This window comes from Erithacus rubecula (assembly GCF_903797595.1).
Source record: "Erithacus rubecula genome assembly, chromosome: 20".
NCBI classification, from domain to species: Eukaryota; Metazoa; Chordata; class Aves; order Passeriformes; family Muscicapidae; genus Erithacus; species Erithacus rubecula.
The window spans coordinates 10,535,791-10,561,402 of NC_136672.1; the positions used below are offsets into that span (position 1 = coordinate 10,535,791).

General features: G+C 47.8%; 1 protein-coding gene across 2 annotated transcripts in view; it reads right to left on the reverse strand.

Annotated features, from left to right (window-relative positions):
* Positions 1-25,612, reverse strand: part of SLC39A11 (solute carrier family 39 member 11) — a gene marked incomplete at its 3' end in the record, with an annotated part of 51,275 nt that overhangs the window by 15,626 nt on the left and 10,037 nt on the right. Inside the window, exons 5-6 of one of the 2 annotated variants that reach the window (XM_079323269.1) lie at positions 17,522-17,655; positions 3,148-3,305 (exon numbers count right to left, since the gene is read on the reverse strand). In XM_079323269.1, coding sequence (XP_079179395.1) covers positions 3,148-3,305; positions 17,522-17,655 — 292 coding nt within the window. Of the gene's footprint in view, positions 1-3,147; positions 3,310-17,521; positions 17,656-25,612 lie in introns of both variants that reach the window. The other variant, XM_079323270.1, reaches the window with a different exon arrangement.

The following is a 25,612-nucleotide window of genomic DNA, read 5'->3' on the forward strand; positions in this document are numbered from 1 at the left end:
TTTCAGGTGTGCTGACCAATCAAATGGAATAACAATTGGTTACTAACTAATTAGAGATAAACAGGATGCTTTTGTAAAACCCTCTGAGCTGGGGCTGAAATAAACTGAAAATGGAGTGAAAATAAACAGAGGCTTTCTGTCAGTATAAAAATAAAAGTGTCTCATCTAATTTCTGTCTCTGCAGCAACACCTCAGTGCCAGGGACACGAGCACTGCAAACCCAGCCCCAGTTATCCCAGTTATCCCAGTTATCCCAGTTATCACCCCAAGCACTGCTCAGAACCCACCCTACAACTTTTGGGGTCAATCTCTGCCCCCTGAGCCAGCAGAGAAGGACCCCAAAATGTCACCAAAATGTCACCAGCCCCTTACAGCCACCTGCAAGGACAATCCCTGTCACCTGGAGCTTCCCAGGAGCCTCAGCCACCCTTCCCAGAGCTGTCACCACCTCCAGGTGTGTCCCTGTCACCTCCTGTCCCTCCTGCCCACGGTGCCACCCCCTGCTCAGCTCACACCTCTGCCCTGCTCCTCCTCATTAAAAATTCATCAGCCCCAGCCCCTTCCTGGCCCTGTGGCACTGGGAACTGCAGAGGAGCTCAGGTGCAGCAGGGGACAGCAGTGTCACCTCTGCTGGTGGCTCTGCCACCTCCCTCTCCTCCTTCCCAGAGCAGAAATTTGGGAGTGAACCCCGAGTGAGGGCTGAGCCTGCGGGGAGGAGAGGCTGGAGCAGAGGGATGGGCTCAGTCTGGCACTGCACAAATCAAAAAATGGCAATTTCAGGTTTCCTTGGCAACGTGCTGGGGGCTGGAGCATCACCTGGTGCCTGGCTGGAAGCAGCCAGGGATGCTCCAAGGCAGGGGCAGGTCCCTGCTGTCACCTGGGAGGATTTTGGGGATGGGGAACCCACATTTCCCAACATCCAGGGGATGCAAGGCAGGGGATTGTCACCTGCAGCTCCTCCCCACCTCACTGCCACACGTGGGGGAAGGGACTCCAAAAGTCCCCAAAAGATCCCTGGGAACTTCTCTGAGGGAGGCTCAGGGGGCTGGGAATGGGATTGGGATTGGGAATGGGACACCAGGGGAGACTGGGAGAGGTGGGAATGGGATTGGGATTGGGAATGGGACACCAGGGGAGACTGGGAGAGGTGGGAATGGGATTGGGACACCAGGGGAGATTGAGGGGGCTGGGAATGGGATTAGGAATGGGATTGGGATATGAGGAGAGGCTCAAGGAGCTGAGAATGGGATTGGGAAAGGGCCTGGGACACCAGGGGAGGCTCAGGGAGCTGGGAATGGGACTGGGAAAGGGATTGGGACACCAGGGGAGGCTCAAGGAGCTGAGAGTGGGATTGGGAATGGGATTGGGACACCAGGGGAGGCTCAGGGGGCTGGGAATGGGAATGGGACTGGGAATGGGACTGGGAATGGGATTGGGACACCAGGAGAGGCTCAGGGAGATGGGAAGTGGCTGGAGAATTCCTGAGGGAGCTGGAAAGGGGCTCAGCCTGGAGAAAAGGAGGCTGAGGTTGGGCACCCCACCCCTGCCAGGCTCCCCTCCCCTGGCACAGCAGCACAAAGGGAAAGGCAGTTTGCAGCTCACACCTCGCTAATTGTTATTTGTGGTACACCAGTAACATTTTAATTAATCTGAAGCCTTCAGCATAACAGCCACCCAAGGTACAAAGCTAAACCAGAATAAACAGGGCTTGATTAAATACATAATTAATGTTCTGCTAAAGCAGGCGTGTATGAATATTAATTAGCAGGAAGAGCCTGCAGTTTGGCATCTCCTGTCATTATCAATTTATCCTTTCCATTGGCATCCCCAGCTTTGGGACACACATCCAACAAAGCTCCACAAACACTGAGGGGCTGTGGGAGGCTGGGCTGGGGTTCCATCCTCTGCCCTGCACCAGGGGGCTGCAAACAGAGACAGAGGCACTGCCAGGACCCAGCCAGACCAGCCTGAGGGGCTCAGAGCCCCCTGAGCTGGGCTGCAATACAGATGTGGCCAGAAATGTGGATTCTGTCCCCAGCTGTCAAACCAGGCAGGGCAGTGACCCTGATCTATGTATTCTCTGCTAATGGGCCATCTTTAAACCAGCTGGGCAATCATCTTTATCTCTCCCATGACCCACCCTTCATCCAGGAGGTATCACCTGTTAATGGGCCATTGTTACAAACTGGGTGTGGCAGTGACCCTGATCTCCTGGCACACATTCTCTGCTAATGGGCCATCTTTAAACCAGCTGGGCAATCATCTTTATCTTCCCACAGCCCATCCTCCCTCCAGGAGATATCTCCTGTTCATGGCCAGTGAGTCCCAGTGCATGGCTGATAAAATTCCATCATCCCACTGGGAGATGCTCCAGCCAGGGGAGGAGCCAAGCCTTTCCTACCCAGAGAAAAACTGGGACACAGGGACAGGGACTGACAGACGGACACAGGGACACAGCTGGGGCAGGGACGGACACAGGACAGAACCCAGGATGTTGTGGATGGACAGATGGACACACAGACACACAGACTCACCCGGGATGTTGTGGATGGACAGATGGACACACAGACAGGGCACACAGACACAGGGACTCACCCGGGATGTTGTGGATGGACACACAGACACCCAGACACACAGACTCACCCGGGATGTTGTGGATGGACACACAGACACCCAGACACACAGACTCACCCGGGATGTTGTGGATGGACAGATGGACACCCAGACTCACCTGGGATGTTGTGGATGGACAGATGGACACCCAGACTCACAGACTCACCCGGGATGTTGTGGATGGACAGATGGACACCCAGACTCACAGACTCACCCGGGATGTTGTGGATGGACAGAAGGACACCCAGACTCACAGACTCACCCGGGATGTTGTGGATGGACAGAAGGACACCCAGACTCACAGACTCACCCGGGATGTTGTGGATGGACACACAGACACCCAGACTCACCCGGGATGTTGTGGATGGACACACAGACACCCAGACTCACAGACTCACCCGGGATGTTGTGGATGGACAGATGGACACCCAGACTCACCCGGGATGTTGTGGATGGACAGATGGACACCCAGACTCACAGACTCACCCGGGATGTTGTGGATGGACAGATGGACACCCAGACTCACAGACTCACCCGGGATGTTGTGGATGGTCACCGCCAGGATCAGCAGCGCGATTCTCCTCCAGCTGCTGCTCGCGGCTGGGGCAGCTCCGTCCCGCGGGGCTGGGGGGCCCTGGGGCAGGGGGGAGCCCCCTGCTCTCCTCCTCTGGTACAGCTCCCCGTTCTCTGCCCTCTCTGGGGACAGAAACAGCAGGGTCAGGCAGGGAGGGGACAGAAAACACCAGGGTAAGCCAAAAATAGGGCAGAAAACAGCGGGGTCAGTGTAAATGGGGACAGAAAACACCAGGGACAGCCCAGGAGGGGACACCTCCAGTAGTGGTGACACCTCCAGGGGTGGGGACACCCCCCTCCCCACCCTTTCCATGAGGAAATTTCAACCTGAGCCTCCCCAGGATCCACATCCCCTGGATTTTCAGTACCACAAACCAAGTGAGAGCCAAACCCTCCCTGCAGGTGTCACCTCCCAGGGTGTCCCAACCTGGCCTTGGACACTTCCAGGGGCAGCCACAGCTTCTCTGGGAATTCTTTCCCAGAGCCTCCCCACCCTCCCAACCAGGAATTCCTTCCCAAATCCCACCTAATCCTCCTCTCTCTCAGTTTGAAGCCAAGCAAAATCCAAAGCTCTGTCACTTCACTGCCACCTGCTCAGGTGCTCAGGCCCAGCTCAATTCTATCAGACGATTACTAATTATTATTTTACATTTTATATGTTATTTTTAATTAGTCTGCTTAGTCGTACTGGGGGAAAATGATGAAAAATTGCATTTTCTGAGGAGATCTGAAACCCCCTCCAAGCCAAGTGGTGACAAAGGATGGGGTGGATGCCATGGGGTGAGGAAAACAGGGAAAACCTGTGATAACAGAAAAGAATTAGTGCAGCTTTTCCAGGGAAAGGGGATTGAACACAAAACCACCTCTCCTATAAATGATCCCTGGATTAGCCAGGGATAAAGACACCAACACCAAAAGCAGGGAGACAATCCCAGCATCGTTTTCAGAGGAAAATCACCCAGAGCCTGCTGAAGGGATGGGCTCTGATCCCAAATCCTGCTGGAAAAGAAGATGAAAAGGAAAGGAGAAAGGGAAGGATAATTACAGAGCAGCGATGCCACCGGGCCAGGAGCATTCCCAGCTGGGAAAGGCCGGGCTGGGAGAACAAAACAGTCATTAGGGATAAGCACGGGCTTGGCTGGGGCTCAGGAAAAGCTCAATGGCAAATTGGAGAGGAGATAAGAGCAGAACAAGGGCTGGGCTGCACAGAAGAGCTGACACCACACTCAGGCTGCTCCCACAGCCCTGCCAAGACAATTAGGTGGCAAATAACTCCCCGTGCCACAGACAGGGTTTTAAATCTCGTTCACAAAAAAAAGTCCTTTAGATATTCCACTCGATTTATCATTATTGAATTTCTTAGTAAAGCTGCGGGGCAAAGATTCTGCCAAAAGTTTAATTACATGTGTGCAGCCTGCTGCATTTTTCATATCCTCTGCAGCCAGCACTGGAGAAAAGATAAATGGCTTTGAGCCTGGCTTAAACTGCTGCTGAAGTGAAAAAAAACCGACTGGCTCCTTATCAGCATGTGAAATGGCTTTTTATTTCTGATTATTTCTTAATGAAAACTGTTTGCATTAGCTGTGAGCTCAGCTCTGGTGCACAAACAGAGCCAGGCTCTGTTGACTCTGGGCTCCAAACCCTCCCAAATCCAAACCCCAGAGCCCTTCTCCTGCTGCCCACCTAGGCCTGGCTTTAAACTGTCCTAATCCCTGCTGTTCAGAGTGCTCCCAAAGCCCCTCTGGCACAGCTCTGCAGCCAGCCTGAAGGCAAGGAAAAATAATCTTACTAAATTGTGACTTAGTGTCAATCTTGCAGTGTAAATTTTAGTTTATGAGTGGCTGTAACTGGTCAAAGGGAAAGGGGGAAAAAGGGAAAGGGGGAAAAAGGGAAAGGGGGGAAAAGGGGGAAAAAGGGAAAAGGGGGAAAAAGGGAAAAGGGGGAAAAAGGGAAAAGGGGCAAAAAGGGAAAAGGGGCAAAAAGGGAAAAGGGGCAAAAAGGGAAAAGGGGCAAAAAGGGAAAAGGGGCAAAAAGGGAAAAGGGGCAAAAAGGGAAAAGGGGCAAAAAGGGAAAAGGGGCAAAAAGGGAAAGGGGGAAAAAGGGAAAGGGGGAAAAAGGGAAGAATAATTACAGAGGAAAATCACCCAGAGCCTGCTCAAGGGATGGGCTCTGCTCCCAAATCCTGCTGGAAAAGAGGATGCAAAGGGAAGGAAAAAGGAAAGGATAATTACAGAGGAAAATCACCCAGACCTGCTCCTCACCCAGCACCACCTGGAGCTTCCCTTGGCTGGAGATTTGGGAAGGAAATCCATTCCCAGCTCCCCATCCCATCCTCCAGCAAGGCTCTGCCTCACCAGGGGCATCTCCAGGCTTGGGGATTTTGGGGATTCCTCCTCCAGCTGAGCTTCCAAGGGCTGAGCTGCTTTAAAATCTCTAATTAACTGCTGCTGTTTGTGGGAATTATTGGCCGTTGATGAATATGGGGAAAAGGCAGAAAAGCCTCAAAATGTTCTTCTGTTGTGTGATTGTAATTCCACCAGAGCTCCAAGCTCAGATAATGCCTGGAGGGAGCAGCAAAAAAAAAACCAAAAAAACCTCATCCAAATTCTTCTGCAGCCCCACAACACCTCTCCACACCCTCCTTGCTCCCTGCAGCTGGAATTTGGGGTTATTACTGTCCCAAAAAACAAAAAAAAAAAAAACAGGAGAGTGGAACAGCTTGGGCTGGCCCTTGTCTGGGCATGGGGAATGGGAGAAGGAAGAATTTCCTAGAGAAATGGAAAATTTTCCCAAGGAAATGGAAAAATTCCCAAAATAAATGGAAAATTCGCAAAGAAATTTCCAAAGAAATGGAAAATCTTCCAAATTTTCACCCATGTCTTCCCTCTGCTTTTCCTGCTTTTTAAAGGATTTTTCCAAGGAATTCTGGCTGAAGCCCTCAGTGCCACTGCTCTCTAAACCCCAGGACCCAAATCCATTCCCTGCTGGCATCTCCTTCCCCAAATCCTTGTTTTCCTCCCCTTTTCCCAGTGCAGCAGGAATTCCAGGGAGCACAGAAGGGATGCTGAGGAGCAGATGGGTGTGAGGGAACGCTGCTCTTCTCTCCCACCTCCAGAAAAAGCTTTTTAATTAGCACCAGTAATTAAGCACAGCATGTCTTGGGGGATGGCTGCCAGCCCCAGGAACAGGGAAAGCTGCATCCCACAGCCAGGTGTTATCCTGGGATCCCACCAGAGATGGAAATTAAAATTAAAAAAAAAAAAAAGCTTTTCCATAGAAAAGCTGCTCTGCAAAGGAATGAACCCCCAAAAATGGGAGAACCCAATTCTTGGGAAGTTTACACTCAGACAAAAATGCTGGAAAAGAGGCTCAGTGGAGCTGCCCAACTATGGTCAAAATCAGGATTTCTTTTTTAAAAATAGCTTTTATTTACTGCTAGGAAAGCTCAGGGTGCTTGAGCAGAGAGCACAGGATTCCCATGCTCAGAAATTCAGTGGGAATGGGGCAGCCAGGAGCCCCCTGTGTGCCCAGCCCTGGCTCCCACATGGAATAAATTCATTTTCTGGCACATCTAAGAGGTGCCTGCCTGTGCTGGGGTTTTCAGAGGAAGAAAAGCAGAGACTCAGAAAATGCTGTTCCCTTCTGCAGGATGGATTCCCAGCTGCTCCCATGGATTTTTCCATCTGGGATCTGGGTGGAGCTGGAGGGCACTGGTTCCATCAGCTGCACCAAACTGGGGTCCCAGTCACCCAGTTCAGCACCCAAATCTCAGCTCAGAAATCACCTGAATCCCTTCTCAAACATCACCCAGTTCAGCAGCCAAATCCCAGCTCAGAAATCACCTGAATCCCTTCTCAAACATCACCCAGTTCAGCAGCCAAATCCCAGCTCAAAAATTACCCAAATTCCACCCCAAATATCATCCAGAGCACCCAAATCTCATCTAAAAATCACCTAAAAATCACCTAAATCACTTAAATCACTTCTCAAACCTCACCCAGAGCACAGAACCTAAATTCCTTCTGAATGGCACTTGGAGCACAACACCCAAAAAAATCCCAGCTCAAAGCATCACCCAGAGTTTGACACCCAAATTCCTCCTCAGAAAAATCACTCAAAGCTCAACACCCAAATCCCAGCTCAAAAATTACCCAAATTCCACCCCAAACATCAACCACAGCCCAACATCAAAATTCCTTCTGCATGGCACTTGGAGCACAACATCCAAATCCTACCTGAAAAATCACTGAGAGTTTGACTCCAAATTCCACCCCAAACATCAACCAGAGCACAGCACCCAAATCCCACCTCAAAAATTACCCAAATCCCACCCCAAATATCAACCACAGCCCAACATCCAAATTCCTCCTGGATATCACTTGGAGCCAACACCCAAATCTCACCTCAAAATTCACCCAAACCCCTTATCAAACACCACCCAGAGTACAGCACCCAAATCCCACCTCAAAAATTACCCAAATCCCACCCCAAATATCAACCACAGCCCAACATCCAAATTCCTCCTGAATATCACTTGGAGCCAAATCCCAGCTCAAACATCACTCCAGGAATAACCCAGCCTGAGAAGGGTCCCAGCAGCCCCAAATCCCCCAAACCCAACCCCAATCCCCCTCTGGGAGGGGGGATGTCCCTGGCAAGGCACAGAGCTCCCAGTGCCACCAGGGCTGCTGGCAGAGCAGGAGCAGAGCCCAGAGGTGACACTGCACGTGGTGACAACACCTGGCACGAGGATTAATGGAATGAACGAATTCCCTGAGCCCAGAGCTCCCTGTTTGGGATTAATTCATTAACTCCTCGTTACATGCACCGGGTCTTTTTAAGCAAACTGATTCTTGCTCCTTTCCAAGAGCTCCTCGAGCAGATGAAGTGCTGGGCTGAATCATTTGGTGCTGAAATTTTACACATCCCAGTTAATTGAATCACTTTTCTGGGGGCTGAGCCTTGGCAGGGAGCAGCTCTGGATGGGAGAGGGATCACACACAAAGGGAAAAAAAAAAACCTACAGGCTCATCCTCACTTGAAAAGGAAAGTGGGATTTTATCAGGAGCTGTCCAGGCAGCAGCAGGCGGGGCTGATAAGGATGGAGCAGCCCCAGGGGATGGGCAGAGCCTTGTCCCGAAATTCCCAAAGGATCCTGTCCCCAATCCCCCAGGATCCTGTCCCCATCCTCACAGGATCCTGTCCTCATTCCCACAGGATCCTGTCCCCATCCCCACAGGATCCTGTCCCCAGTCCCCCAGGATCCTGTCCCCATTCCCAAAGGATCCTGTCCCCAATCCCCCTGGATCCTGTCCCCATCCTCACAGGATCCTGTCCCCATTCCCACAGGATCCTGTCCCCATTCCCCAGGATCCTGTCCCCATTCCCACAGGATCCTGTCCCCATTCCCACAGGATCCTGTCCCCATCCTCACAGGATCCTGTCCCCATTCCCCCAGGATCCTGTCCCCATTCCCAAAGGATCCTGTCCCCATCCCCCAGGATCCTGTCCCCAATCCCCAGGATCCTGTCCCCATCCCCCAGGATCCTGTCCCCATCCCCACAGGATCCTGCCCCCAATCCCCAGGATCCTGTCCCCATTCCCACAGGATCCTGTCCCCATTCCCAAAGGATCCTGTCCCCAATCCCCCAGGATCCTGTCCCCAATCCCCCAGGATCCTGCCCCCAATCCCCAGGATCCTGTCCCCATTCCCAAAGGATCCTGCCCCCAATCCCCCAGGATCCTGTCCCCATTCCCAAAGGATCCTGTCCCCAATCCCCAGGATCCTGTCCCCAGTCCTCTGGATCCTGTCCCCATTCCCAAAAGATCCTGTCCCCAATCCCCCAGGATCCTGTCCCCAATCCCACAGGATCCTGTCCCCAATCCCACAGGATCCTGCCCCCAATCCCCAGGATCCTGTCCCCATTCCCAAAGGATCCTGTCCCCAATCCCCCAGGATCCTGTCCCCATTCCCACAGGATCCTGTCCCCATCCCCACAGGATCCTGTCCCCAATCCTAAAGGATCCTGTCCCCATTCCCCTGGATTCTCTCCCCCTGGAAAAATAAAATAAGGAATGGATTTCTGAGGAAAATAAATAAAGTGCTCTTTTGTTCTCGGGCCTTGGACTCACAAAATCAATCCCTGCTGCCCCTGGAGGGACAAACAAATTGGATTTTTGCCTGTTTTCCAGGAATAATCAAAGCAGGAAGCTGCTTCCAGGAGCACAATGCATCATCCAGGCAGAGGGGTGGGATTGGGAGTGGGACACCCTGGGGGTCCCAAACCCCCTGCAGGAATCCCACTCACACCCCCTTGATCCTCCAGGGAATAATCCCAGCACACAGCAGGATTTCTGCACACAAACTGCATTCCAGAGGAATCCCACCACGGGGAATATGGGGCAGCCCCATCCCTGAACCCCCCCCCAGAGGGGCTGGACCCCAAGAAACCCCAAAGGGAAGGGGAGCAGGAGATTCCCCATCTCCCACTTGAGGAAACACCAGCAGGGAGGGGAATGGATGGGAAGAGAGCCCTGCTGGCTGAGCAGGAGACACTTCCCACATCCCTGCCAGGTTTTATTCCCAGTGCAGCTCCCCCAGCCCTTCCCATGTCTCATGTTCCTATTTTGGGGACAAAAGCAGCAGAGCAAAGCCAGGGCTGGGAGTGACGTGGCCAAAGGGAGGATTTGGGAGCACAAGGCTGGGATTTTTGCTTCCATAAATTCTGATTTATGGATCTGGGATGAGCAGCCCTGAAATGAGAGCTCCTGTCTTCTGTCCCAGAGAGGGGACACAAACCATGGCCAGCATCACCCTACACCAATCCCAAACCCCAAATCCCAAATCCCAGGGGCTGGAGCTGGGGGAGGGCAGCAAACACCCAAAATCCATCCCATAAAAAAGCAGGATCTGAGACACCCCTGGGCTTGATGGGGTTTTTTTCCTCCTCAGAATCCAAAGCCAAGGGGTGAGGTGGGAATGGAGGATGGGAAAATCTCCTCCTGCTGTTTCCATGAAGGATCAACCCAAAGTTTTCCATGGAAATCCCTGGACACCCCCAGCCCTGACCCTGCACATGGGACAAGGATCTGACAATCCCAAACCAGGAGAAAAGTCTCTGTCCCCAATCCCAGGATCCAGATTTTGGATATTTTGCAGGTTTTTTTCCCTGCCCTCTGGGAAGATCCACCTGCACGAGGGTGGGATTATGGGATTATGGGATGGGCTGGAAAACTCTTGAAACTCATCAGTCAAGGGCAGGAGATTTTTTCCTTATCCCATTTCAACCCAAACCCAAATAATTCCCCCAAAAACTTCCTGGGATGGGACTCCCAACCCCACCCTGAGCAGGAATTCCAGGCTGGGAAAATCCCCCCAAGATTTCCAGGGATGTGAAGTGGCAGCAGCCCCTGTGGGTGCTGTGAACCCCCCACTTCAAAGGGATGCCAGATACATAAATGAGCCTGTTTTAATTACATTTAATTAGGAATTCAGCCTCATCCCCCTCTCAGGCATCCTCATCATCTGATCCAGCTTGGAAGGGAATTAATCCCAGCCCTGCTCCCCCATCCTGGGGTTTTGGGGTTGAGCATCACCCAAGGGGGGAAATTGGGGCCCTGGAGCAGCTTCAGGGCCCTGCAGATAACAGAGCCACAGATAAAGGGTTTGCTGGAAAGAAGGATGAGAAAAGCAGCAGGGCTTGGAAAAGAAAAATTAAAAAAAAATTAAAAAAAAAATAGAAATAAAAATTAAAATAAAGAATAAAAACCAAAATAAAGATAAAATCAGAATCAAAAGGAAAAGAAAAATAGAAGTCAAAATTTAGAAAAATCAAATAAAAGTGGATGTAAAAGTAAGTAAAAATAAAAAATAGAAATAAAAATTAAAAAAAATAAAAATAAAGAACAAAATTAAAAAAATAAAAACCAAATAAAGATAAAATCAGAATTAAAAGGAAAAGAAAAATAGAAGTCAAAATTTAGAAAAATCAAATAAAAGTGGATGTAAAAGTAAGTAAAAATAAAAATAGAAATAAAAATAAAAAAAAATAAAAATAAAGAACAAAATTTAAAAAATAAAAACCAAATAAAGATAAAATCAGAATTAAAAGGAAAAGAAAAATAGAAGTCAAAATTTAGAAAAATCAAATAAAAGTGAATGTAAAAGTAAGTACAAATAACAATAGAAATAAAAATAGACAAAGAAATAAAAATAGAAATAAAAATAGAAATAAAAAATAAAATTAAAAATAGAAATAAAAATAGAAATAAAAAATAAAAACCAAAATAAAGATAAAATCAGAATCAAAAGGAAAAGAAAAATAGAAGTCAAAATTTCAGTGAAAATTCTCAACCCCACTGAATTAAAGAGGAATTTGAGCCCAAATCCACGAGTCTCACTAAATTAAGGAATAATTAGAGTGAAAACCCCCCAGCCCAAATAAATTTATGAATCATTGGACTCCAAACCCCCCAACCCCAGTGATTGAAAGGACAATTATGGTCTGGCCAAGGCTCTCAGCTCAACAATCAATATTGGGAGAGTTCTGGAGGCAGGGGAGGAACTGAGGCTTTGATTTTTGGGGAAAAGGCATTTTCCAACATCCTGTGCCATATACCACCTGTGCAAGGCCATAAAAGAGAGGCCTGGGCAGAACAACCAGGGAACTGCAGGGAAAATATGGGATGGAAATGAGGAGGGAGGGAAATCACAGCACAAAGTACAGCAGAGGAAAAGGAAAAGGATCCCAGACTCTGGAAAAGGATCCCAGACTCTGGAAAAAGGAAAAAGGGTCCCAGATGCTGCAGGAAGAAAAAGGATCCTACACTCTGGAAAAGGATCCCAATTCCTGGGAAAGGGATCCCAGATGCTGCAGGAAGAAAAAGGATTCCAGACTCTAGAGAAGGAAAAAGGATCCCAGATCCTGAAAAAGGATCCCAGTTCCTGGGGGAAGGATCCAGATCCTGGAAAGGGATCCCAATTCCTGGGGGAAGGATCCCAATTCCTGGGAAAGGGATCCCAATTCCTGGGAAAAGTATCCCAATTCCTGGGAAAAGGGAAAAGGATCCCAGATCCTGAAAAAAGGATCTAGATCCTAAAAAAGGGGAAAGGATCCCAATTCCTGGGGGAAGGATCCCAATTCCTGGGGGAAGGATCCCAATTCCTGGGAAAAGGAAAAAGGATCCCAGTTCCTGGAAAAAGGATCCAAATTCCTGGAAAAAAGGGTCCCAGATGCTGCAGGAAGAAAAAGGATCCCAAACTCTGGAGAAGGAAAAAGGATCCCAGATCCTGGGGAAGGGATCCCAATTCCTGGGGAAAGGATCCCAGATCTTGGAAAAGGAAAAGGGATCCAAATTCCTGGGGAAAGGATCCCAATTCCTGGGAAAAGGATCCCAGATCTTGGAAAAGGAAAAAGGATCCCAGTTCCTGAAAAGGGATCCCAGATCCTGCAGGAGGAAAAAGGATCCCAGAGCTGAGGAAGCAGAGCCAGGGTGGTCCCAGCACCCAAACCTGCACCAGGCACCATCCCAAACCAAAGGCAAAAATCCCAAATCAAAGGCAAAAAAACAGAATGAAAGGCACAAATCATAAAGTCACAAATCATAAATCAAAGGCAAAAATCCAGAATCAAAGGCACAAATCCAGAATCAAAGTCACAAATCCAGAATCAAAGTCACAAATCCCAAATCAAAGTCAAAATCCCAAAGCAGCTGTTTCACTGTCCCTACAATACTTGTTTAATTGGAATAAAGTTGGAATAATCCTTTTTTTCCTGTCAGAGCTGGGCTGGGCTCCCCCCATTTCACATTTCACATTTCACAGCTCCTGCTTCTCACTCCCCTCCTCCAAACCTTCCTCAGGGTGACTCCAAATTATTCCCATCCCCAAGAACCAGCTCCAGAAAAATAAATGAATTCCTGTGCTGGCTGAAAGGAGCCAAAGCTCCACTCCAGGGGCTGCAGCAAATTAATTGTTGGTTTGGTTTAATAAACCTTGAAATTTCAGGGTTTCACTGCACTGGAGTGTTTCATTCTCTGTTCAAATTTAAACTTTCCCCCACTCAGACAAGGAAGAAAAGCAGCAGAGAGTTTCAACTGAGCTGTTCTCCAAAAATCACAGGTCAGATTTCCCTTTAGAAGAGATTTTTAAATGCAAAATAACTGTGACTCCTGTGAATTAGAAACTCTCAGAACTCTGGAATTTTGATCTAGATAATAAACTGGTTAGCCAGTGAAATAAGAACAGGGGGGAAAGTTGAATTAGAGAATACTGAATAAATTCACCTGTGAATTTTGTATCTGTTTTGAGTATTTTATAGTGCTGTATTATATATATACATATATTATACCTAAAATATTTAACATCTAGGAGCTGGGCATGGAGAGGAATTCCTGAGGAATTTATTTAATCCAGTGCAGCATTAACTGATTGACAGGTGTCAATCAGGATTCTGACCCTGGCAGGGTTTGGATTGTTCTGTGTAATATTGTATTTCTATTTTAATTTTCCTAGTGAAGAACTGTTATTCCTATTCCCATATCTTTGCTGAGAGCCCCTTAATTTCAAAATTATAATTTGGAGGGAGGGGGTTTATATTCTGTATTTCTAAGAGAAGCTTCTCCTTTATTTGCAGGCACCTGTCCTTCCAACCAGGAAAATCAGGTTATTGAAGCTCCAATCCCCCCTCAGCACAGAACAAGGCAAAAAAAAAAAAAAAAAGCTGGGATTTTCTCAAACCATGCAGAAGAAATAAAAAAAATAAAGAAAAAGGGGAATTTTTTTAAAAAAAGAAATGCTCCATTGCTTCCCCCAGACAGCCCTGGTGCATGGAAACTTCCTTTGGAGGGGAAAAAAATGGAAATTTCCTTTGGAGGGGAAAAAAATGGAAACTTCCTTTGGAGGGGAAAAAAATGGAAATTTCCTTTGGAGAGGAAAAAATATGGGGGAAAATGGAAATTTCCTTTGGAGGGGAAAAAAAATGAAGGATGATCTTAGGAAGGGGGTGATGCTGCTGAAAGGTCCTGGCAGCACAACAGGGCCAAACCCCCACCTGAGTCTCAGATTTGAGGCAGCAGCTCCAATTTAAGTGAAAAAAAAAAAAAACAATTCCCTCTCAGGGATGGATTTTGCCCTCCCAGGGATGGATTTTGCCCTCCCAGGGGTGGATTTTGCCCTCCCAGGGATGGATTTTGCCCCCCCAGGGATGGATTTTGCCCTCTCAGGGATGGATTTTGCCCCCCCAGGGATGGATTTTGCCCCCCCCAGGGGTGGATTTTGCCCTTCTGCCTGGGCACTGAGGCTGCTCCTGGCTGGGATATTTGGGATTTCTTTGGGATTTTATCCAGTTTTGCACCCACAGGAGGAGGAGGAGGCTGCACTGCTGGAGCAGCATCTCCCACTCAGCTCCAGAATGGGATCAGGATCTGAATCACATGCACAGCCCTGAGTCACAGCTCAGCTTCCCTGGAAATCCTCCCTGGGAACTGCCCCAGAGCTCAGCCCTGTGTGACCCTGCCCTGGGCATGTCCTCTGCTGGAAAAATCCCACTGAATGGCCAGAACCCCCAAAAATCAGCCTAAAAATGGTCATCAGAGACCTAAAATCTGCATTAAAAACAGCCCAAATCTACCAAAGGATGTCTGGGAAACAGCTCAGGAAAGAGCTCCTAAAATATCCATGCAAGAATAGCCAAAAAAAATCCACAAAAAAGTCCTAAAATCAGTCACTGGACACCCCAAATCTGCACTGAAACAGCCCAAATCTTCCAAAATTCCAGGGGTTTCTGGGAAATATCTCAGGAGAGAACTCCTAAAACATCCACACAAGAATAGCCAAAAAAAAAATCCCCAAAAAAGTCCTAAAATCTGCACTGAAACACCCCAAATCTACCCAAATTCCAGGGATTTCTGAGAAATATCTCAGGAGAGAACTCCTAAAACATCCATGCAAGAATAGCCAAAAAAATCCCCAAAAAGTCCTAAAATCAGTCACTGAACACCCCAAAGCTGCATTAAAACATCCCAAATTCTACCAAAGGATTTCTGGGAAATATCTCAGGAAAGAGCTCCTAATCCTAAAAAGAATTCCCTGCAAGAATAGCCAAAAAAATCCCAAAAAATCCCCAAAAAGTCCTAAAATTGACACCCCAAATCTGTACTGAAACACCCCAAATCTTCCAAAATTCCAGGGATTTCTGGGAAACAGCTCAGGAGAGAATTCCTAAAACACCCACACAAGAATAGCCAAAAAAATCCCCAAATCTGCACTGAAACAGCCCAAATCTACCCAAATTCCAGGGTTTTTTTGGGAAATAGCTCAGGAGAGAACTCCTAAAACACCCACACAAGAATAGCCAAAAAAAATCCCCAAATCTGCACTGAAACAGCCCAAATCTACCCAAATTCCAGGGTTTTTTTGGGAAATAGCTCAGGAGAGAACTCCTAAAATCTCCCTCCTCTCCCCCAGCTGGGTGTGAAGGAAACCCTGGTTTGGTGACAGCTGCCAGGATCAAAGTCCTGAGTGTGAGCACACCCCAAAAAGAGAATAAAAATGCATTTCCAGCTGCCCACCAGGCTCAGAGATTTCCACATTTCCATCCCTGCTCCTCCAGCCATCCCCAGGCAGCTGCTGCTTTGGGATTTTCCTTTGTTTTCACAGCTTTAGCCATTTAAAAAGATGTAAATATGAAGGAAGGGTCAATGATTCAACGGTGATTAAGGCTGAAATATTCCACTTAGTGCCCATTAGACTTTGAAAACACCCATTATGTTCCCAGAGGGTCCCCAGAGCTTGGCACTACCCAGCCCTGGGCAAAGCAGATTTCTTGGAAAGCTGGGGGGGATCTTCTGAAAATACAGAGTTTATTTCAGCAGAGAGAAAGAGGAAAATAAGGAAAAAAAAAAAAAAAAAGCAATAGAAGAATTAATGTGTTGTAGGTTCTTAATACCATTTCCCCAGAGAGAGGAAAGAAATAAAAAAGCAACAAAGCCTAATGGAAATTTTCAATTCCCCAAACCATTTGCACTGTTATTGTCTGCAGCTAAAAGGAGATGAAAACATAAAAACATAAAAACCTCAGCAGCTCGAGCTGAGGGCTGAGCTTCTGCTCTCCCTGGAAGAATAAAATTAAACTGCACCTGAGATGGGAAATTCCCCCAAAAACCTGACAAAAAAATCCACACCCCCCCCTGCAGCTGGGCTCATTGCAAGGAGCAGAAAAATCCCTCTGGAAAAACCCAAATCCTGAGGGTTTGCAGCACTTTAGGAAAGGTGTAATTAAGCAAAGTGGTGAAATAAAAGATTTAAGAGTTGCTGCTCCTTGCAAAAAGGAAAACCATTCATTCAAACCAATCTGCACTCGTGTTTCCCACCACAACTCCAACCAAATAATCAGAGAAATAAAATGAGTTTAAATCACATTTGCTGTGTCTCCTGGGAGGAAGAGCAGCTGTGTGTCCCCAAACACTCAGAGCCCAGAGAGGAACCCAAAATTCCTCCTTTAAAATCTGCTCAAGGAGCAAAGAGCTGCCAGCAGAGCTTTGTGTTCCACCCCCTGGCAGCCAGCACTGGATTCACCCCAGCTCAGACTGAGGTTAAAGCATTTAAATCATATCCTTACTCACTTAAACTTCCTCACTTGCTTATTTTAAAACTTCACTCACACCTTTACTTCATGTGTGAGTGGCTTAATGCACTTCAATCCACCCAAAGGTTTTAATTCAATCCCTGCACTCTGATTTTTGATTTACAGACTCCAACATCTCCTCCTGTTTGAGCCATAAAGATTCTTTTAGCAGAATGATGAAAGGAGGAGATGAGGCACTGTGATTTGGGGTGGAGGGAGAGCTGGGCAGGGTCAGTGCTGGGAAAAACCCCGAGAGAAGCTGAGGTTTCACTGCTCCAGCACAGCACAGAGCTGCTGATCAATAATTCATGGGCCAGACAGTGCAAGTGGCTCTGAGAGCTGCAGGGGGAGAGAGGGAAAGAGAGACAGCAGGGAGAAAAAAAGGGAAAAATAAGGAGAGAAGGAAGGGAAAAGGAGGAGAGGAGAAGGAGAGGGAGAAGGAGAGGGAGAGGGAGAGGGAGAGGAGAAGGAAAGGAGAAGGAAAGAAGGAGAAGGAAAGAAGGAGAAGGAAAGAAGGAGAAGGAAAGAAGGAGAAGGAAAGAAGGAGAAGGAAAGAAGGAGAAGGAAAGAAGGAGAAGGAGAGGAGAAGGAGAGGAGAAGGAAAGGAGAAGGAAAGGACAGGAAGTGGGCAGACCCCTGGAATTGCAGACCCCTGGCACTGCAGACCCCTGGCATTGCAGCAGGCTCTGGGGTGGTATCTGACAGGATGCTTGCCTGGCTGCAGCCCAGCTCTACCTATCCTGATGCAGAGCTCATTGTGCAGCCCCGGGATCTCCTGCTGCTGCTCCTGCTTCTCCTTGGCTCGCTGCTCACAGCCGGGGGCCAGGGGAGGGCCAGGGAACCCCTGCAAGGCAACACAGACAGTCAGCACAGCCCAGAGCTGCCCCTGCCCCCTCCAGCCCCGTCCCTGCTGCCCCAGGGCTGGGAGGGATTGATTGATTGATTTATTAATTGATTGATTGATTGGGGTGTGGCACAGCAGCTTCTCACCACTGCACCCAGGAGTGTCACTTGAAAGGGACCTAAAGTCCATCCAGTGCCACCCCTGCCACCTTTCACCAGCCAAGCCCCATCCAATCTGGATTTCAGGGATCCAGGGGCAGCCACAGCTTCTCTGGGAATCCCATCCCAGCCCCTCCCACCATCACAGGGAAGAATTCCTGCCCTGTATCCCATCCAGCTCTGCCCCTGGCAGTGGGAAACCATTCCCTGTGTCCTGCCACTGCAGCTCCCGATAAAAAGGAAAACCCAGCTCGCTGTTTCTGGATGTCCTCAGGCTCCTCAAGCCCACCTGGAGCTACAAAACCAGGAGGAACCTCGGGACTGGAGGCACAAAAGCACAGCTGGAGAAGGGACCTGGTGTCCAGGGAATCATCCCCAGGAACATCCACAGGGAGGGATCACCTGGAATCCACCCCAGGAGCATCCACAGGGAGAGATCACCTGGAATCCACCCCAGGAGCATCCACAGGGAGAGATCACCTGGAATCCACCCCAGGAACATCCACAGGGAGGGATCACCTGGAATCCACCCCAGGAGCATCCACAGGGAGAGATCACCTGGAATCCACCCCAGGAACATCCACAGGGAGGGATCACCTGGAATCCACCCCAGGAGCATCCACAGGGAGAGATCACCTGGAATCCACCCCAGGAGCATCCACAGGGAGGGATCACCTGGAATCCACCCCAGGAACATCCACAGGGAGGGATCACCTGGAATCCACCCCAGGAGCATCCACAGGGAGAGATTTCCAGGTGGGATCACAGGAAATCCACCCCAGGAACATCCACAGGGAGGGATGCCCAGGTGGGATCACCTGGAATCACCCCAAAGCAGGGCAGAGCAGCCCCCTGAGCCCGAGCAGAAACTGGAGCCTCCCCGGGGGGGTCACAGAAGGCAAAGCAAAGGTCAGAGATGAATAACTCAACGGGCTCCTCTCCCCTCATTTGACTAACGAGTCTGAGCAGGGCTATTAATACTAATGACATTTCTGCAGTTCAGCCCAGAGCTCTCACCTCCCCTCACCCAGCAGCTCCAGCCTGAGGAGCTGGGACCAAATCCCTGGGAATTTGGGAGCTGCAGGTCTGAGCTGGGACCAAATCCCTGGGGGATGTGGGGGAGCTGCATATTTGAGCTGGGATCACCTGCAGAAACTGGGATTAAATCCCTCTAGAATTTGGGAGAACCTCCCCTCCAGATCTGAGCTGGGACTAAATCCCTGAGAGATTTCAGAGGAGCTGCAGGTTTGAGCTGGGATTAAATCCCTGGGAATGTGGGAGCACCTGCAGGAGCTGGGAGAGCAGCGGGGATGGAGGAGATTTCCAGCAAAACCAGGGTGATGAGGCAGCAAAGGAAAAGGGGAATTTTTCTTGGATAAGGAATGAGAGGACTCGGAATGGGGGCTCAGCTCAGCCTGCGGCTCTCCCGACACAGAATCCTGGAATTCCAGGGTGGGAAGAGCCCCAGAGCTCATCCCAGTGCACCCCACACTGTCCCGGGGTGCTCCCAGCCCGTCCAGCCTGAGCTTGGACCCTGCAGGGATAGAACAGGCACAGCCTCTCTGGGATCCCATCCACATTTCTCCCCAAAATCCCATCCAAAATTTCCATCCCAAACCATTCCCTGCGTCCTGCCCCGCACCCAAACCCTCTTCCCATCCTTCCTCTCCTGCTCAAAAGGGATTTTCACCTCTGGAAAAGCAGCAGCATCACCCCAAACCCCAAAGCCGGGGCGGGGGACAGTGGGTGACAATGGGTGACAGTGTCGGTGACAATGTCGGTGACAATGTCGGTGACATTCACAGAGCACACTTGCGATCCCAGCTGAGGCTGCTGTGACTCATCCCAGCCCGCCCTTAATTGGAACGCGTTAAAAACACAGCACGGGCAAGAGGAAAGGCAACCGCGTTAATTAGTTCGGGGCAGTAATTAGCGTCGGCTGAAATAACCACGGGGGTCGATTATTTGTAGGGAAAAAAAAAATAAAGTGAGAGGCAGGGAGAGATTTGGGCAGGAAGAACTTGGAGGAAAAATTATTCTGGGATGTGGGAGCTCCCACTGCAGTGCTGTGTCTCTGCCTTTGAAGGGTAAACTGCCCAATTATCAAATGCAACATCAATTATTTTTACTTTTAACTCAATAAGCAACTACCCGTGGCCTGCAATGCAGACTTTTTAACTGAATTACACAATATTATTATTATTATTAGGGTGAAAAAGGACAAACTTTCACCCTAAATCTCTGTCTTGCCATTCCCAGGGGATGCTTGGTGGCTGCTTTGCTTTTAATCCAGTGGGATTTTTATTATTTTTATTATTATTATTATTTTTATTATTTTTATTATTTTTCCAACGTGCCTTTTAATGGGCTGAGGAGCTGCTGGAGAGGGAAACACAGCTGGAAAATTGGGAAAAAAAAATTGATTTTCTGCTCAGCTTGGATGAGGCAGGGTCAGGATCTCAGGGGTGACTCTGCTCTGAGGAGGAGCTGCTGTCCTTGGGGATTTTGGTTTGGTTCATTATGGGATGTGGAGAGGGACAAAATCCCCCCAAAAATTCCTCCTTGGGCAGCCCAGGGCTCGCTCACATCCCCCAAGCAGCCAGAGGAAGCTGTGTGCTAAAATAAAATAATAATGCAAATAAAATAATGCAAATAAAATACTGCAAATAAAATAATAGAATTAGCCCTGCTGCATCCTGCCAGCCCCTCCCAAAAATCCTTGCTGAGGGAATTTTGGGGAGGAACCAGCTGCCCATTGAAAGTTTATTTGATTTTTTTTCTCACCCTGGCAAAAAAAAAAAAAAATGGAAGTGGTAGTGGGAAGTAAAAAACTGATGCTGCAGGGATGAGCTTTGCTTGCTGAATTTTTTTTTTTTTTTTTTGCAAAAGCAGGGAAAACATTCCTGTGCTTTTGGTTTTTTGGGTTTTTTTTTTTTTTGTTGTTGTGGCAGAGGAAAATCTCAGGTTTCCTGAGGGAATTCCCTCCTCCTGCCCTGCCAAGGTTTCCTGCTGGAAAAGGGGAAAAAAACCCCAAATGTGCCAAGGAGAAACCCCCAGATGTTGATTTTCATTAGGATTTATTGATTTTATTTTTTAATTTTTATTTTATTGATATTTTTTATTTTATTGTTTTTTTTTTTATTATGTTGATTTTTATTAGGAATTATTTTTTCTGTTGATTTTTTATTAGGGATTATTTTTTTCTGTTGATTTTTTATCAGCGATTATTTTTTCTGTTGATTTTTATTAGGGACTATTTTTATGTTGATTTTTATTAGGAATTATTTTTTATGCTGATTTTTATTAGGAATATTATTTCAGCCAAAGGATTGGGCTGTGCTGGGATTCTTCCCTCCCATTCCTCATTTCTCAAGGTTTTGGGGGAGATTTTTTTATTTTTGGTGACTTTTTCTCCCCTCCTGCAGTGGCAGCCTGGAGGTTCTGGTGCTGCCAGCTCCAAACTTTGGATTGTTCTGGGGTTTTGTGGTTTTTATTTAGAATTTTTGTGGGGTTTTGGTGGGTTTTGGTGCGTTTTTGTGGATTTTTGTGGGTTTTTGCGGATTTTTGGTAGGTTTTTGTGCATTTTGGTAGGTTATTGTGAATTTTTGTGGGTTATTGTGAATTTTTGTGGGTTTTGGTGGGGTTTTGGTGCGTTTTTGTGGATTTTTGTGGGGTTTTAGTGGGTTTTCGTGAATTTTTGTGAACTTTTGGTGCGTTTTTATGGATTTTTGGTGGGTTTTTGTGGATTGTTGTGGGGTTTTGGTAGGTTTTTGTGGATTTTTGTGAGTTTTTGTGGGTTTTTGTGGCTTTTTGTGGGGTTTTGTGAGTTTTTGTGGATTGTTGCGGGGTTTTGGTAGGTTTTTGTGGATTTTGGTGGGTTTTGGTGGGTTTTTGGTGGGTTTTTGTGGATTTTTGGTAGGTTTTTGTGGATTTTGGTGGGGTTTTTGTGGATTTTTGTGGGTTTTTATGGGTTTTGGTGGGTTTTTAGTGGGTTATTGTGAATTTTTGTGGATTTTGGTGGGTTTTTGTGGATTTTTGTGAGTTTTTGGTAGGTTTTTATGGATTTTTTGGATTTTTCCTCCCCAATCCCCATCTCCTCTGGGAATTGCAGCCCTGGGCTCTGCTCTGTTATCTCTGGCTCTTATCACTCCTGGGTGTCAAACAGGACCTGGGCCCCTCCTGAAGGAGGATTTTTATTGTCTCTTATCTCTGTGTCTGCTTGGGGATATTATTTTTATTCATTTTTTGACAGAAAGCACTAAAATGGATTCAGTTTCTCTCCCCCATTGTGCTCTGTCCCTCATCTCTGGGGTTTTCCAGGATTTTTTCCTGTTAAATCCTTGCCCTGGTCACTCCTTTAGGAATTCATTCATTCTCCTCCCTTGGCCAGGAGGAGAAGAGCAGATTTATTTCCAATTCTTTTTAAGATTGGCTTCAGATCAATTAAAATCTTGGCCAGGGGAGTGTGATCCCAAATCCTTGCTTTGCCTTAAAAACATACATTTTTAAAAAAATCTAATTAATTACCCATTTTGTATCAAAAATTATCCTTTATCCCCCATATAAAGAACACATTTCCTGCATAAATGATTTTTTTCCCCTCATTTCCTTTTCCACACAGGGTCAGGGATTTTTCTCTGTGGATTTTGGGATTTTTTTTTTTTTTTCCCCTGTGGAATCAGCTTCCCTCTCTCCCTGCCTTCCCCCAGATCCTCTCCTGCTGCTTTTTCTGACACCTTAATGGCAGGTTTGCCTTTCACTGTGGAGGAATTAATTTGGGGTTCTGCTCTGAGCAAATTCCAAAGCACAATTTGAGCTCAAAGAAGAGCAGGATAAACAGGGAATGGTGCAGGAGTCAGAGGGTGGAGGGATGGATGGATGGATGGATGATGGGATGGATGGAGCAGATCCTTTTCTCCTTTATAATTCTGAGCCAAGCCCCAAAAAAAAAAAAAAAAAATCAAAATTTAGGCAGCAAAGGTTGAGGAAAGAGGGAAAATCCCATGGAATATCAGGAATATCCCAGCAATTCCTGCTGCAGGGTGGAGAAGGGATGATGGACAGAGCAGGAATTCCAGTGAATCCCAAGAATTCAATCAGATTTTCTCATTCCCTGCTTTTTTTTTTTTTTTTTTCCAGAAGGAATTTTCATCCCAGCCCATCAAACAGCTCCAGATAAACCTGACCAGGGTGGGAGGGAATTTAACCCTGACTCAGAATCAGCTCCAGCTTTGGGGCTTCCCAAATTGTGTTTTTATGCAATGCTTGGTGCATAATGAGAGAGAATTCTAATTAAGAGCAGCTGACAAATTGCACTGCAGCAGCAAATAAACCTTCACCTCCATTAATAAAACAAAATGCTTTGGTAGAAATTAGGATAATTAAGATTTTGTGGGGTTTTTTGACAATAATTCCAACCTATCCAGGCACCACTGGATTTCAAGCACGGGGGTTTTATCCAAGAGATTAAAACCTCTTTATCCAGGTTTTCCATGGGGAAAGAGATTGAAAATAAATGTTTGGGGTTTCTGAGTCTTTCAGAGGATCTCATGGATGGGTTTGGGTTTGATTTTAATGGCTGAAATCCCACCTGGGACAGGAGACAGGGATAAATCCTCATGGATCTACAACCTCAGGGTTGATAAATTCATAAAAGCCATGCCCAGGTAACTCTGGTTTACTGAGAGATGGAAAAGAAGGATTTTCCCAATGAAGGATTTTCCCAGTGAAGGATTTTCCCAGTGAAGGATTTTCCCAGTGAAGGATTTTCCCAGTGAAGGATTTTCCCAGTGAAGGGAAGGATTTTCCCAATGAAGGATTTTCCCAATGAAGGATTTTCCCAATGAAGGATTTCCCAGTGAAAAGAAGGATTTTCCCAGTGAAGGGTTTCCCAATAGAAGGGGAGGATTTTCCCAATGGAGGATTTTCCCAATGGAAGGCTCTGCTACATTCCCAAAAAACCAAAATTTCTCCTCCTTCATCCTCAGAGCAGATCCCTCCTCTCTGCCAGTGCCTGTGGAAAAGGGCCAGGGCTCCACAAAAACCAAACAAACACCAGGGCTGCTGTTTACTCTGCCCTGAGCAAAGGAAATCTGAGCAAAGCAGGAATGCAGGAGGGAAAAACCTCCAACTCCTGCAGCCCCACACCCCAAAACTCCATCAAACAGCAAATCCACCAGCCCTGGGTTAAAAACCCTCCCCTGGCACTGGGGATGTGCAGCTAATTAACTTAATTTAGGAGTCAGAGCTGAACAGGAAAAAGCAGATTAAAGTGGGAATGAGAGCTGGGCACATCCCACAGGAGCAGCAAATTGCATCAGAGGAATCTGGGTGCTGGGGATAAATGAGCAGAGTGAGCAGAGGCTGCACGTCCCCCACGCTGCCCTGGGCACCCACCAAAGGCAGCAGCAGCTTTGGAATCCCAAAATCCCAGAATTTCTGAGGCTGGAAAAGCCCTCCAAGGTCACTGAGAGCTCTGAGTGTCTGTGGACACCCCCAGATCCTCTCAATGCCTTTCCAGGAGGAAATTCCTCCCAAAATCCAAGTTTTTATCACTTCCCAGTGCCCTCCCCCCCCAAAAAAAAGAAAATATTATCTCCATGTTCTAATCCAGCTGTGGTTTAGCCCTGAGAAAAAAATTGCAATTTTAAACAATGTGCAGCTACACTTTGATGGTTCTTCCTCCTCCTCCTGCAGCCTAATCCATGCACAATTTCCAGCTTTCCTTCCCAAAAATGGGATTTGTATGGGTTTAGAAGGCAGAATACTCATCCTGAAGGCACATTCTGAGCCAGGCACCAGCTCTGGGCAGGAGGGATCCTCAGGGCTGTTTATCCAGCTCTCAAAGCCTTCCCAAGAGTTCTTACCCAAAATAGCCCAAAATTCACTGTACAAAACATCCAGTCCCGACCCATATTCCCAAAGAGCCCTGGAGCCACGAGCTGCACATCCAGAAAAGGGCAGGAGCACCAGGAAATTCTGTTTGGAGGGGGTCAGGGGGGCTCAGCTCCCACCAGGAGCATCCTGACTGAGATCTGAGATCTGCAGATCCTCACCCTGCTCAGGGAAACCTCTGTAGAGCAAAGCAGAGCCCAAATTGTTTCCCAAAATAAAGTGAGAGACACAAATCCTGGAGCTTAGAGAGGGATTTTGGCCGTGCTGGTTCTGTGGGATGAGGGGCCAGCACTGGCACCCTTGGAAAGGCTTTTAAAGGGCATTTTAGCCACTGTTTGTTTAAATCCAAGGAATGCTCAGCCCATCACATGAGGCTTTATTGATTTCCTCTGTACCCAGGAGCAAAAAAAAAAAAAAACAAAAACAAACAAAACACCAAACCTTTACCCAGCAGACAAGAAAAAAAAAAAAATCCAATGGAGATGGCATTTCCAGGCTGGAATTGCAGCCCTGGCTCCCCCATCCTCCCTCCCTGATCATTTTTACACCCCAAGTATTGGCAGGCTGCTGCTCAGAGCTGAGTAATGGCCCAGCAGCTCTTCCCCTGGATTATCCATTAACTCCTGCAGCTCCTGCAGCCTCTGCCCTCCTCTCCCTGCTCCCAAGGGACCCCCCAGCACCCATGGGATCCCCCGGGGGAGGATGGAGCAGCAGACAGAGGCTCCTGAGCAGAGGAAGCCTGGAGGGAGAGGGGATGAGGCTGATTAAGGCTCATTATCCTATTTAGTAATGACTTGGCAGAGTCAGGCAGAGGAGCTGGGGCAGGGCTGGGGTTTGGATTCCTCTTCTCCCTATCCCAGCAGGGAATTCCTGCCTGGCTCTGATCCAGGAGAAGCAGGAGCTCC